At 36.9% G+C, this 16,263-nt stretch overlaps 1 protein-coding gene across 1 annotated transcript in view; it reads right to left on the bottom strand.

The window, feature by feature from the left end:
* DNAH14 (dynein axonemal heavy chain 14) overlaps positions 1-16,263 on the bottom strand; it is a 363,900-nt gene that overhangs the window by 269,047 nt on the left and 78,590 nt on the right. Inside the window, exons 12-13 of the mRNA XM_034667630.1 lie at positions 9,559-9,809; positions 4,416-4,542 (exon numbers count right to left, since the gene is read on the bottom strand). Of these exons, the coding sequence (XP_034523521.1) occupies positions 4,416-4,542; positions 9,559-9,809 (378 nt within the window). The remainder of the gene's footprint in view (positions 1-4,415; positions 4,543-9,558; positions 9,810-16,263) is intronic.

The raw sequence follows: 16,263 nt of genomic DNA, 5'->3' as shown, positions 1-16,263 counted from the left end.
GAATTTTATGTATAAAAATGGTTAAAATGGTAAATTGTATGCTATGTACGTTCTATCACAATAAAGAAGTTCACAGACAATTCCAAACAAATGTATAATGTGTTGTGTAGCGTCTTCTGGAAAATAACCTCTAATTCCAGTAATGACTGGACCTCAACCCCTACATATCTTCTAGTATTATAGTACATAAATATTTTGCACAGAATCATTCCTGAAATATGGATACTGTACTTACTACTTGATACATTATACTTGGATCTATATCAAATACTGAAGTATACTTGTTACAGTATACTCATAGCACACTATACTATTTGATATAGTTACTATTTGATGAATGCTTATCATGTCCTAGGCACTACAGTAAACAAGTTACCTTCACCTCATCTTCACAGTAACCCGGAGGAAGAAATTATTACTCTTATTATGCATAAGAAGAAACTCAGACTTGGGAAGTTTACATTAACTTGTCAAAGCCTATATTGCTAGCATGTAGTTAAGGCTGAAGTCGTTGTGGGTCTGTGACTCAAAGCCCACGGTTAAAATAAGAACGGGGCTTGAAAATCTTTTTGTAATAAATTTTTGGGATATTTTTTTTGTGCCAACAAGAATGGATCAGCAAATAGTTTGATTTCCTCCAGACTGTACATTACAAGAGAGAAATAGCTACATCTAAATTCTAGAGTATGCAATGGGAAGTGGGGACCTCCCCCACTTTAGCCCAGCTCTCTCTTGAGAGTCAAATCTAGATTTCCAAAATCTTAATAGAAATATTTTCACCTGGTTGCCCACAGGCACCTCTGACTCAACACATCTCAAGATGAAATAAATTATCTATCTTCTTAAAGATTATTTATTTGAAAGAGAGAGTGCGTGTACGCACAAGCAGGGGGAGGGGCAAAGGGAGAGGGAGAAACAGGCTCCCTGCTCAGTGGGGATGCTGGGCTCATCCCAGGACGCTGGGATCATGACCTGACCTGAATGCAGGCACTTAACTGACTGAGCCACCCAGGCGCCCCATTATCTATCTTTTCCAAGGCTCGATTAGAATGAGCTCAAAAACTCAGTCCATACCAACATGAGTTTAGCAAAAATAGGAGAGAACCAAGGTCAGATACAGAAGGCAAAGTATGAGTGAGATGCTACGACCAGGGCTGTGGGGCAAAAGTGAAACCAGGGACACACAGGATTTATGCCAGGATCACAAGGCTGTCTACATCAAATCTAATCATAAGCAAACTGGAAAATCAGAATCGATGTTGAATTTTAAAACACTGAAATTAAGAATTTCTATTACCAAAGATCTATACCTAAGGTTAACAGAGAGGGACAAAGGTAAGAGGTAATATTAAAGTCTAAAATTAACAAAGAATCAATATCTGGAACACACAAGAAAGTCCTAAAAATCAGTAAGAAACCCAATAGAAAAAATGTTCAAAAGTATCAATATCCAATTCAAAGAAGAAAGCTGGGAATACTATGTAACAATCAGAAACGATAAATTACGTGTGTGCGTGTGTGTGTGTGTGTGTGTGCGTGTGTATTGTCACAGATTGGGTTCCCTGGGAAACCAGCTTGAGACAGGCAGGGGGTAAACACTAAGGAATGTGCCTGGGTCAACCTGTGTGGAAGGGAGAGAAAGCAAGCAGGATGGATAGAGGGGAAGGCTGAGCTGTTACACAGGCCACACCACAGGCTCAGCTGAGGCATGGGGAGCTCAGGAGCTGGAACGGCCCTTCAGACTTGTCCAGAATGGGACTGAGATGCCATGCCTTTAAACCCTTGTAACAATTGTTCATTGCATGTGGGCCTCCCCCCAAAAGGGGCATGACTTTGAACAAGGGGGCTGCACTTGAAGCAATCTCTGAAAAAGCGGACAGCTAAAGGCTATCTACTGACAACTCTCCCAGCGACACATCCCACACCGAGGGCATTTAGTGGCACATCACTGTGAGATCTGGACCCAGACGCACCGATACATGCCATGAGTCTTGACAACGTAACATTGAATAAGAAAATGTGCAGATGCAATGTAACACCACAACCCTATGCAAACTTTAACATGTATATTCCAGTAACCAATAATACATTTCAAAAAAAATTCACTGTGAACTATGGAGGGTGGATTGAAGAATGCACACAAAAATGCATTAAGATTTATATTTTCATGGTATAACAAATGGTTATGGTCTGTATTTTATAAATAGTTTTGTAATTCAGTAAGAAAAAAAAAACTCCATCAGAAAAATGGGAAAGAACATCAAAAAGTCATAAAAATGAGAAATACAAATGGCTAATGAGCACAAGAAAAATATCCAAGATTATGAGTAATAGGCAAAAATTAAAACCAGTTAATCCCAGATTTCAGTTATCAATAAGCAACAGCCAGTATGAAATAGAATACACTTAAAAGGTATCTTTAATAGAAATTGGTATAACCTTGTCTAAACAGAAATTCTGCAATGCAAATGGAAAGCCATAAAAAGGTCTATAGTGTTGATTTAATGATAATCCTAAGGAAAAAATTAAAGCAGTGTATATATTTTTAATCTAAAAATATTTCTATTCTAAGCGTTCATAAAGAACTAGTAGAAGCAACTAAGATAACAATTCCCTCAGAGTACGGGCTGTGGGCTAAATCCACAAAAAAATACACAAGACTTTTATGGAAAAAATTATAAAAGACATTGAAAAACATTAAGGAAGGCTTAAATAAATTGCACAATCATGTGGGAAGACTCAATAGCATAAAATATTAACTCTTCCCAACTTCTAGGCAATTTCAATCAAAATCCAAGTAGGGTCTGATTCTAAAATGTATATGGAAATGCAAACAGCTAAAAATAGAGAAGACACTCTCAGGAAAGGAGAAGACTTATTTCAAAGCTATACCATTAATCTGGTGTGGAATCGGCACAGTTACAGGCAAACAGATTAACGGGACAGAGTAACAGTTTGGAAACAGAAGACACATGTACATGGAAACATGGTAAATGATAAAGAAAGAGCCACTGTACAGATCAGCAGGGAAAGGACGTGGAGAAACTGTGCCTGAGCAATTGTCACTCACGGAAAAAAACGAAAATGATCCCGAACACACACTACACACAGACTGAGAGACAGACGTGAAGGACAGACTCCAAAGCTTTTATAAGAAAACAAAGGTGAATATATTTATGACTCAGGATGGTAAATAATTTCAAACATGAACACAAATAAAAGGATTGATAAATTCTATTACATTGAAATTAAGAATTATTGATAACAGAGGTGCTTGGGTGGCTCAGTTGATTAAGCATCTGACTCTTGATTTTGGCTCAGGTCCTGATCTCGGGTTCTGAGATCAAGCCGCTGTCAGGCTCCACACTCAGCAGGAGTCTGCTTCCCTTTCTCTCCCCCTCTGCCTTTGCCCCTACTCCCGCTCATACTCTCTCTCTCAAATAAATAAATCTTTAAAAAAGAATTATTGATAATAACACATCATAAGGGAATAAAAGTAACAAGCCATCTAGTAGGAAAAGATAACTGCAATATAGACATGAAGAATTCCTACAAAATAAGAAAAATCAATCCAGGAGATTAATGGGCAAAAATCCTCAATAACATATTTTTAAAAATACACTACTAATAAGAGAAATACACATTAAAATAAAAAATGTACACACTTTCCATTCTTACCAAATCTACCTAAAATATTTTTAAAGGAAAAAAGCGTGTAATGTATACATATTATACAGTGCTATCTCATAAAAATGCTGTTTTTGCCAAACAGCACAAGCATCTACCACATAAAGTTTAATCCCAATAAAATACTGAGGGGCGGGGGGTGGGATACAATTCTTCATGCCAAGAAAAGATTTCCTAATGAAAGTTTTTCTAGGATTCTGTCAAGATTTTTCACATTTGTCTTGCATTATTGAGTTAATAACAATGAAAAAAGTACTCTGAAGCACAGCGAAGAGTTAGAGGTATAGAGCAGTGAGGGCCAAAGGGGGTAACTGCTACTTTAGATAGGGTGGTCCCTCCTGACCATTCCCATGTAGAGCAGCATACACTACCACTCTGCACTCCCTTATCTTCCTTTGGTTTTCTTCATAGCACTCATCGCTTCATTATCTGTCTCTCTTGGCAGAATATAAACTGCAGGAGGTCAGGGACTTGTTCTGCACACTGCTGTATTCCAGTGCCCAGCTTACTGACTGGGAAATAAGTACTCAATAATGCATGAACAAATGAACCAGCTGAGGTCAGTGTAATTATAGCTTTCTATAGTGAGAGGGATGTCTGTATGTGTGTGTGTGCGCGCGTGTGTGTGTGCAAGAGATTGTGAATAATCATAAATCATATTTTTAATCCCAAAACTTATTCATTTTACATCAAAAATCTATGCTTATATTTTTCAAAGATCATTTTACCTCATTAATATCTGCTTCCGTTTTTACTTCTGACTTTAAAACAGAAGTGGCACATAAGTTTGAATTATCAACAAATTCTTCATAATCATTTATCTTTTCAGTGACAGAAAAGACATTCTTGTATACTCTAGATTAAGAAATGAGAAGAAAAAAAGTCTTTCTAAACTTTTGTATCTTACTAATATCCAGAACACATAAATAATTAGACATTCCTCCAAAGAAGATATGTACAGATGGTCGATTGTTACCAATGTATCCCTAATCACTAGGGAAATATAAATCCAGGCCACAGTGAGATATAACTTCACACCAATTAGGATGGCTACTATTTTCTAAAAGAGGGAAACAGTAAGTGTTGGTGAGGATTAGAACCCTGGTGCTTGCTGGTGGGACTCAAACTAGTGCAGCTACCATGGAAAATAGCAGGGAAATTCCTCAGAGTGACATGTGGAATGGCCATATGATCCAGCAACTCCATCTCAGGGCATATAAACAAAAAAATTGAAAACAGGGCCTCAAACAGAAATGTACACATCACTGTTCCTAACAACATCATTCACAAAAGCAAAAGGTGAACACAACCCAAATGTCCATCAATAGAGGAATGGATAAACAAAATGTGGTATATACATACGGGATTATTAATTAGCCTTAAAAAGGAAAGAAATTCTCATACGTGTTACAATGTGAAAGAACCCTGAAAACATTATACTAAGCAAAATAAGCTAGATACAAAGTTGAAACATGGTATGAATACTCCACTAAATAAGGTACTAGAACAGGTAAATTCAGGGAGACAGGGACTATATTAGAGGTCAGGAGGGCTTGGTGGGAGGAAGAGGGCCACGCACAGGGAATGAAGAGTTATTGTTTACTGCACACAGAGTCCTAGTTCAGGTTGATGAAAATGTTCTGGAAATGGATATGGTGATGGTTGCACAACATTGTGAATGTGCTCAATGATACTGAATTCTGTTACTTATATTTTACCATAATAAAAAAAATCATATGTCTCATTTCAACAGGATGTAAAAATATTCTATGACTCTAATTGGGGGGAATAAAAAATGAAGCATTTTTATGGAAAAGTGAAGATTTATAAATATACGCTAATAGGGAGATAAAATTTAAATCATAACTATTAGGAAGATGGAGAATTCATAAACACACTGAAAGCATAAGAAACACTAAAACGAGGATGTAGAGGGAGGCACTGGGAATTAAGAGCCATTTGACTGAATCAATAAAAATGAGAAAATTGAGAAAGGGAAAAAGAATAAATAACAAAATAAAATAAATAATAAGCATAAATAAAATGGAAGGAATAAAAGCAAAGCATACTATTTATTACTGAATGTGAACAGGTTCAATTTCCTCATCAAAAGACAGAAACTATCAGATTGAGTTAAAAAGCAGGATCAAACCATAATAAGATACGATAGACACCTCAATTTAAGGTGAAAAATAAGGTAGAAAATAAACCAATTAGGAATTTCTGACAGCAAGATAACGGTACAGAACATTTAAGAAAATCTTTCCACATCCCCTCATAAAAATCAGAGAAAAAGACAAACTGCATAGGACCACATCTATTAAAGAAATTAAAAAAACAATTCATAAGCTTTCAAAATAGAAAGCCCCAGAACCCAATAGGTTTTCTTGTGAAGTCTGTCAAACATTTAAGGAAAAAATTACACCAATTCATTCTATGAGCCCACTATTTTCCTGGAACTCAAACCAGACAAAGACATCACAAGAAAACTACAGATCAATATCCTTTGTGAACAGAGACACAGAAATCCTCAACAAAACACCAGCAAACTCAATCTAGCTGCATACACAAAGGATTCTATACCATAACTGAGTTGAATTTATCCCAAGAATGCAAGGTTGGTTCAACGTACAAAAATGTATATACGTGACTTAATGTACTGTTATCACATTAGTAGCATAAAGTAAAAAGCACATTTCGACTGACACAGAAAAACAGCATTTAACAAAATCCAACATTTCATGTAAAAACATTAAACTAACAATAGAAGAAAACTTCACTTCCTCAACCTGATAAAAGCACCTGCAAAAAACCCACAGCTAACTTAATGAAAAAAGACCAAAGTTTCCCCTCTGAGATCAGGAATAAAACAGGAATGTTCACTCTTGCCACTTCTAGTAACATCGTACTGAAGATCTAGCCAGGGCGATCAGGCAACAAAAAGTAATAAAAGATGTAAGACTGGACAAAAAAAGAAGTAAAACTATCTCTATTTGCAGGTGTCATGATCCTGCACAGAAAATCGTAAGGAGCAAAAACAAATAAACCAACAAACACAGAACTAATAAACAAGCTGAATGAGATTGCTGGATACAATATACAAAAATCAGCTATATTTCAATATACTAGCAATCAATAATCCAAAACAAAATTTTAAAAAATTCCAGTTATAACAGCATCAAAAAGAATACTTAAGAATAAATAAAAGAAGCAGGAAATATACACTAAAAAACAAAAGACGACTGAAAGAAATTAGACTGCCTATATAGATGGCAAGATAATCTCACATTCACGGATTGGAAAACTTTATACTATTAAAATGAAAATGCTCCCCATATTTATCCACCAATTCAATGCAATCCCTATATAAATTCCAGCTGCTTTTTCTTTTCTTTTTTTTTTTTTTGCAGAAATTGGCAATCTTATCCTATAATTCATATTTAAATGCAAGGGAGCCAGAATGGCCACAACCATGTTGAAAAGGAACAATGTTGGCAGATTCACACTTTCCAATTTCAAACCTTACTACAAAGCTACAGTAATCAAGACAGTGTGGTACTGGCATAAGGACATATAGATCAACTGAATGACATTTAGAGTCCAAAAATAAACCCGTACGTCTATGGTCAACTGACTGTCAACAAGAGTGCCAAGACAATTCAATGGAGAAAACACACTCTTTTCAACAAGCAGTGCTGGGACAACTGGACATCCATATGGGAAAGAATGAATTTAGACCCTCATCTCACACTGTATATAAAAATTAAAACAAAATGGATCAAAGATCTAAATATAGGAGCTGAAACTGAAAATCTTAGAATATAGGTATCAATCTTCATGACCTTGCATTACGCAATGATCTTAGATATTACACTTAAAATACAAAGAAAAGATGAACTGGCCTTTTTCGAAACTAAATACTTTCACTTCAAAGGATACTATCAAGAAAGTGAAAAGATGACCCACAGAATGGGAGAAAATTTTTGCAAATAATCTATTATTTGGTAATAATAGGGGTCTTGTACCCAAAATAGATTTTAAAAACTCCTTATAACTTAGCAATAAAAAGACAACACAATTTAAAAATGGACAAAGGACACTGAAAGACATTTCTTCAGAAAAGATATACAAATAGCCAATAATCATATGAAAGGATACACAGCATCATTAGTCATTATAGAAATATAAACCAATACTGTTAAGAAGGTCAATGGAAACAGATTAAATGATAGCTCCTACTTAGCTGGCATTTACTGTGTTTATTCTCAAACAACGTTATGATATAGGTATTACTGTTATCTCTAGTCTACAGATGAGGAAACTGAGGTCTAAAGAATTTATTTACTGTCTCCTAGCTTACTATTACTAGCTAACCTAAGTCACACAATATGTCAGAGATGAAACAGGGATTAAAACCCAAGTGGTATGACTCCAAAAACACATGTACTTGAACCACTACACATGTATTCCTCCTATAACATTAAATATATATATATACAGAACATGTTGTATTTTTAAAATGAACTATGAAATAATACACTATGATTACAACAGAAAAATACATAGGAAAAGTTTAGGAGAAATTATAACAAAATAATAAGACATTGTATTTAAGCGATTTAATTAGGGCAATTTCTGTTTTCCAAATTTTCTATTATATGCTGATTTAACTATAATATCTTTTAAAAAATTATGTTCAAAATTGAAAACTTCTCCTAAACACACAAACACACACATAAATACTCACCTATAGTTTAAGGAGAAGTCAAATTATAATGTGCTATTACTAAATAGTTGTGCTCTTATATAGGTTGAAGTCCTAGCACTGACTCAAAGTACTTATGAGGCCTTAGAAAAGTGATTTAAGCTCTGCTGGATTCAATAATAAATTAGAGAAACAGTATAATATCTTTAAGATTCTTCAAAATTTTATGAATTTATTTTTCACTCTCTAGTTATGATACTGAAACACTGATTTGACTTAAAATGATATTGCTAAATTTTGACAGTTTGAACATAAAGGATTCTACGATGTCAATTCATATTTCATGGCTCACAAATTATAGCGATAGATTCAGTTGTGGAAAATAAGAAAAATGTTTTATCAGTAGTATTTAAATAGAAGGTGAAAACATGGGGCGCATGGGTGGCTCAGGTGGTTAAGCGTCTGCCTTCAGCTCAGGTCATGATCTCAGGGTCCTGGGATCAAGCCCCTCATCGGGCTCTCTTCCTGGTGGGGAGTCTGCTTCTCTCTCTCTACGAGTGTGCACGCATGCTCTCTCTCTCCCTCAAATAAATTAAATCTTTTTTTTTTTTTAAGGTGAAAATATTTTGTTTTCAATAGATACTTTGAATTGCCTCAAATTCCAGTTGAACCTTGTGGCTACTTCCAGAACTTCTCACAAATAATTTTTTAAGAACTAGTTCTGAACTTTGAAGATACAGCATACCTATACGTAGGATTGCCAGATTGAGCAAATTAATACAGAACAGAATACCAAATTAAATTTGAATTCCTAGATAAACAATAATTTTTAGTATAGGTAATATTTGGGACATACTTACACTAAGATATTATTCGTTACCTGAATTTCAAATTTCACTGGGCATCATATACTTCCCATGGCAACCTACCCTTGCAGAATATTTTGGGCAGGGGAAGGAAATTTTCTTAAATTTTATGCACAGTATTAATGAAAGTATCACCAGATAAAGAAGTTCAGATAATTGCAAAAACTGAGTACATATAGTTTGCTACGAGGAGAATTTTCAAAGTCTAGCTTAAATTGTTGGGTATTTCCTCCAAAAGTGACAATATATTACTTTATGATCATAAATTCCTTTTATAAGTAAAAAAAAAGTGTGATTTACTTAATGAGATCTTCATTCCTTTTTTCCATTGAAAATGGCATTCTAGCAGAATTATTAAATAGTTCCAAAAGTAGTGTGATTGCAGTATTCATTAGTTGACGGATGAGTTCCTGAAATATGTAGTCAATCAGCAGCAGAAATCTCAAAACTGTTTCTAATAGACGTCGATATTTAGGCAGCTTGAAATGTACTGTGTTGTCTTCAGAGAGGTTTGACTCAAAATATTCTCTAATTTCTTTCTTCTCTGCCACCTACAGTTCAATAAACAATTGAGAAACAAGTGATAATTTCCTATGTTAAGATAGCATGATTACCAATGTATAGTATTTTCATTATTCTGAACAACACTGCAACTAAACATTATTATGAAAATTTTCATAAAAACTTTATGCTTGCACTGTATTTAAACAGCAGACAAAAAAGAAGCCTATGAAGTCTGGGGTCTCACTTATAAGCAGATGAGTTGATGGAACTCAAACAGGAAGTACATAGTAATGATTAAGCACTCTTACATAGAGGGACCCTTTCTCAAGTACGCCACTGGGGGCAGAGCTACCAATGGGGGGACAGTCAAGTGTAAATAATAGGTTTCCTAAAATCCAGTCCAATACTGCCTCCCTTATGGTAGGCTGTAGCACTTAGGCTCCCTTTTTTTTTGTTTTTAACACATATGATACGTAATACAGAATTAAGAAAAAATTTAAGTTCATCAAATCCGATGTTTTAGCCTTTAAACAATCTCTCTCTTAAGACAACTGACTTAGTACGTTACTGGGGAATGGCATCAGTACTACCAGTACCACCAAAACTTCTAAATTGTGCCCTCTAAAGTAATCCCAAAGTTGGGCAAATGGTTCTTTTTAGACACATAAACATTTTTTTAATTACTGATGGACCTTTAAAATTCCAAAAATATTTTCAATATTTGTTCATTCCTTTTATTTTTTGCTCCATTGATACTTAAATTAAGCTTGATAGTCATCCTTTCCAAACTGTATTCTAATTTTTTTTTAAGATTTTATTTATTTATTTGACAGAGAGACAGCCAGCGAGAGAGGGAACACAAGCAGGGGGAGTGGGAGAGGAAGAAGCAGGCTCCCAGCGGAAAAGCCTGATGTGGGGCTCGATCCCAGAACACCGGGATCACACCCTGAGCCGAAGGCAGATGCTTAACGACTGAGCCACCCAGGTGCCCCATGTATTCTAATTTTTAAAAACACAATTGCATTCATTTATGTTGTCTCTCTTCATGTTTTTTTTTATTTGTATTTTCTTTCCTTTTTTAAATTAATTAGGTCCGTTGATTATCAATTTGTTTTCTCCAGTAGAGGCGGACTCTCTGGAGGAATGGTTTACCATGGTGATGTAGTTCTTTACTAATACAACAGATGCTTGTAGAAATTGGGCTAAAATAAGACAAGGTAATTTGTATAGCAGTTATGGGCACAGCTCTGCTGGGCCTCACAAATGAAATACTGACTTTATTAACAGGTTATGCTTTTATTGAAAAGGTCATTTTTTTTCCAGGAGTGGCCACATGATTTGAAAACTTTACATGCAAAATGCATTTTAATTGGTAAAATGGTGAAGCAGAGTCTATTAACTACTCAAAATAAAGATTTTTAGCATTGGTACTAAAAGAATTTTTAAAATAGCTTAATAACTGTATCGATATAAAAATATACAGTAGTAAGCCTGGTAATGCTGGCCTTTTTATTGAATATTCTGAGGCTAATGGAGATTCTGACACCGATAGGCAGATACGTAGATATTCTCTCCCATATTTTGGGAGGCATATCTCAAGTCTGCCTCTAGGTTCACATACTGATGGTGGCTTTCAGATTCTGTTTCATCAGTTCTATGCCCGTGCTGTGTCTGGGCAGTCCCCAACATTGCCCAGAACGCCTTTCAACCCAGCTGTATTTTATCACCTGAGGAGCTTTTCACCTGCTGGCGGAGGCTCTATCATCAGAAACTCCGATTTACTGGGTCTAGGGTGGTCCCAGATATCAATATTTATTACGAGCCTCCCCCCCCCCCCCCCNCCCCCCGCCAGCTGATTCTAGTGTGCTGCCTAGCGTTGGGGCAATGAGTAGTCACATTTCAGTTTTACACATTCACCCCAATGGCGCTGTAGGAAAGCCCAGCCTCTGCCCCCGACAGAGATCAACAAGTAAGACAGGTGTCCATGAACCAGAACCACTCTGGGAGAGCTCTGGAGTCCACTGAGGAAACTGCAGCAACACGGTGAAATACAAATCCTGAGAATAACCACCCGAAAAGAGAAGGAAGACAGCTTCAATTTGCCCACATCATCCCATCCCCAGCTGGCATTGCTCAGCGCCAAGAGGAAACTTCCCAGCTTCTAAGAGCTGCCTTCATCAGCAGAGTGAGCAACCGGCTTCCCCAGACTTTGGGGCACTGAACAAAGGTCCCACTTCAATGTCACCCCGTGCAGACCAGCAAAGCTGAGATGGACAGAGATGGCTAGAACAAGGAAGAAAAACATGGACTGTTGATAGCAGCCATGCAGCCGGAGTGCTCCCTGTTCACAGTGACCTGCTCAACACACAAACACAGCACTTCTGCCACTGAAGAAGGGAACAGTGGCCAGCACAGCTGCCAAAGACCCCCAGCAGATTTCACTAGCTTGTGACACACAGGTGTTTGTACTCACTCTGCCCCCTCCCCTCCCGACCTTACAAATAAGATATATCCCACTCACTCTGCCCCCTCCCCTCCCCGACCTTACAAATAAGATATATCCCATTAACTGAAGGATAAAAATTATGTGATCCCTCAACAGATGCAGAAAAAAGCATATGACAAAATACAACATTCTTTGATGATAAAAATGCTCAACATATTGGGTAGGAGGAACATACCTCAACATAAGAAGGACCATATATGACAAGTTCACAGCTAACATCATCATACTCAATGGTGAAAGGTTGGAAGCTTTTTCTCTAAGGTCAGAAACAAGACAAGGGTGCCCACTTTCTCCACTCCTATTAAACATAGTACTGGAAGCCCAGCAAGAGTCAGGCAAGAAAAAGACCATCACAAAGAATGATTACCCAACATTTGCAGCAACATGGACGGGACTGGAGGAGATTATGCTAAGTGAAATAAGTCAAGCAGAGAAAGACAATTATCATATGGTTTCACTCATTTATGGAACATAAGAAATAGCAGAAAGATTGGTAGGAGAAGGAAGGGAAGAATGAAGGGGGGGTAAATAGAAGGGGGAATGAACCATGAGAGACTATGGACTCTGGGAAACAAATTGAGGGCTTCAGAGGGGAGAGGGGTGGGGGACTGGGATAGGCCGGTGATGGGTATTAAGGAGGGCACATATTGCATGGTGCACTGGGTGTTATACGCAAACAATGAATCATGGAACACTACATCAAAAACTAAGGATATACTGTATGGTGACTAACATAATAAAAATTATTATAAAATAAAAAAAGAAAAAAGAAAAAGAAACAAAAGGTATCTGAATCAGAAAAAAAGAAGTAAAATTGTCTTTGTTTTCAGATGGCATAATCTTATATACAGAAAACCCTAAAGCATCCACCAAAAATATACTAAAACTGATAATCAAGATACAGAAATCAGTTGCATTTCTGTAACAACAAAATATCTGAAAAAGAAATAAGGAAAACAATCCCATTCTTAATAGCCTCAAAACAACAAAACACTTAGGAATATAGATAACCAAGGAGGTCAAAGATCCACATACTGAAAACTGCAATTTTTAAAAATCAAAGTACAGCTGACATACAATGTTATATTAGTCTCTGGTATACCATGGTGGGATGTGACAATTCTTTACAATATACTACGCTCACCACAATAAATGTTCTTACCATTCGTAACCATACAACATTATTGCAACATATATTCCCTATGCTATGTTTTTCATCTCCATGATTTATTTATAACTGAAGTTTGTACGTTTTAATCCCCTTCACCTATTTTGCCCATTCCCAAAGCCCCTTCCCTCTGGAAACCACTAGTTTGTTCTATTTATGGATCTGTTGTGTTTGTTCAATTTTTAGACTGCACATATAAATGAAACCATACAGTATTTGTTTCTGTCTTATTTCACTTAGCATAATACCCTCTGGGTCTAATCCATGTTGTTGCAAATGGTAAGATGCCATTCTTTTTATGGCTGGGTAACATCTCATTGCATGTTTGTACCACACCTTTATTCATTCATCTATCAACCGACATTTAAGTTGCTTCCGTATCTTCATTATTGTAAACAATGCTGCAGTAAGCAGAGGAGTGCATGTATCTTTTCAAATTAGTGTTTTTATTTTCTTTGGGTAAATAACCCAGCAGTGGAATTACTGAATCACATGGTATTTTTATTCTTAATTTACCTCCCTACTGTTTTCCATAGTGATTGCACCACAATTTATATTCCCACCAACAGTGCAGAGACTCCCTTTTACTCCATATCCTTTCCAACACTGTTATTTCTTGTCTTTTTGATATTAGCCATTCTGACAGGTGTGAGGTGATATCTCATTGTGGCTTTGATTCCCATTTCCCTGAGGATGAGTGATTTGAGCATTCATATGTACATTGGCCATCTCTATGTCTTCTTTGGAAAAAAATGCCTATTCAGGTCCTCTGCCCATTTTTTAATCGGATTATTTGGGGTTTTGGTGTTGAGTTGTACAAGTTCTTTATATATTTTGGATATTAACCCCTTTTCAGATACATCGTTTGCAAATACCTTCTTCCATTCAATAGGCTGCCTTTTCATTTTGTTGATGGTTTCCTTTGCTTTAAACGTTCTCATACAAAAAAGTAGTAGTAATTATGTGACATGTTGGAAGTGTCCATCATTTCCAAAATTCTGGAATGGTGAAACTTCCCAGCAAGTCAAAATGATAGGACAAATGCTTAATAATTCAAATTCTTCTTAGAGGGTGCAGCCATCGAAACTTAAAGCATGATTCATCATTTGTTAAAATCTGCATCTGAAATTGTGACTTTATTTCCAATAGATAGCTCTGGAGTTCTGTGAAATTGATGCTTCTACCGAGCTCAGGGAAATTCACAATGAGAAATAAATACAGTCTCAGAGTGTGTTCAATTCACATATCAAATTTGAGTCTGAACACTTAAATAAGTGGACAATATTCTCCAGGAGGAATTCTACAGTAGTGGTTCCAGGACCAGCAGCATCAAGTTTCACCTAGGAATTCGTTAGAAATGTAAACTCCCCGGCTACAGCTGCTGAAACTGAGACCCCTTGTTTTACCAACCCTCCTAGGTGATTCTGGCCCATGAAACCTTGATAATCATGGTCCTCAACATTTAAATATGAAATGCCCTAACAAAATTGTCGAGGTAATGTCAGTGCTTTCCAATTACACTCAGTCTGGAAATGGGGAAGGGTGCCTGCCTTTAGGTAGCTGCATGAGATGGGACCCAGCAACTCAGCCATGTGTTGGCTAGATTAAAGAGCCATGTCAACTGAGAGGGAGCCAAACCATGAGAGACTCTTGACTCCAGGAAACAAACTGAGGATTATAGAAAGGGAGAGGGCTGGGGGGACAGGGTAACTGGGTGATGGGCATTAAGGAGGGCATGTGATGTAATGAGCACTGGGTATTACACACAACTAATGAATCACTGAACACCGCATCAAAAACTAATGATGTACTGTACGTTGACTAATTGAATTTAAATTAAAAAAAATAAAGAGCCATGTCAAAACAGGGCATGAGTCTGTTAGCGAGATAACACCTAAGAAGAAAAACCTGGGGCGCCTGGGTGGCTCAGCCATTAAGCGTCTGTCTTTGGCTCAGGTCGTGATCCCAGGGTCCTGAGATCAAGCCCCGCATCAGGTTTCCTGCTCAGCAGGAAGCCTGCTTCTCCCTCTCACACTCCCCTTGCTTGTGATCCCTCTCTTGCTCTGTCAAATAAATAAAATCTTAAAAAAAATAGAAAGAAAGAAAGAAACAAAGAAAGAAAGAAAGAAAGAAAGAAAGAAAGAAAGAAAGAAAGAAAGAAAAAGCAATGCAATGCTTTACTGATACTTCCATTCCCCATATCCTCTTTTTGCTTGGACCCATTCCCAGTTCTATGATCTTGCCATTTTTACTAAATCTGCATACTTCCATGGAGTGAATAATTTTGGTGGATTTCAACAACAGGGTCAGTTGGCAATGGGTCTAATGGGTTCTTATCTGAGATTTATTTAAATAGAAATCTCTTAACAAATATTTATGACCAGATCCTGGTGATGCTGAACAGGAGACACTAGAATGACTATGAGGAATATGCAACTACTCTCTCAGTGGCCTAAGACACATGCGGTTAATCCCTGTTTGATTTATACGATCCTTGGCCAAACTGTCCCAGAGTCTGCCCATATGACGGGCTTAGGGAGGTCCGGGTGACTGCGGAATGCCATGAGGAAAGAGATCCTTCTTTCATTGATGCAAAACAGCTTCACTTCATCTTCTTGTCAAGGAGCAAAGTCTTGAAGTCACAGCTACCCAGTATCTATCAAAAGTTTAATTCAGAGAAATAACATCGGAAAACGGTTTGAGGGAGACCCAGTCCACCTATTCCTCCAGAGAGCCTCAAATATCCACCTAGATTCCACCAAACTAGCAGAGAGAGGCAGCAAGCCCATAAGCAGAGAAGTGTCTTACCAAACTGTGTTTGTGGACC

Source organism: Ailuropoda melanoleuca, chromosome 8 (genome assembly GCF_002007445.2).
Source record: "Ailuropoda melanoleuca isolate Jingjing chromosome 8, ASM200744v2, whole genome shotgun sequence".
Lineage (NCBI taxonomy): Eukaryota > Metazoa > Chordata > Mammalia > Carnivora > Ursidae > Ailuropoda > Ailuropoda melanoleuca.
The sequence above is the reverse complement of the archived record's forward strand: the minus strand, read 5'-3'. Positions and strand labels throughout refer to the sequence as shown.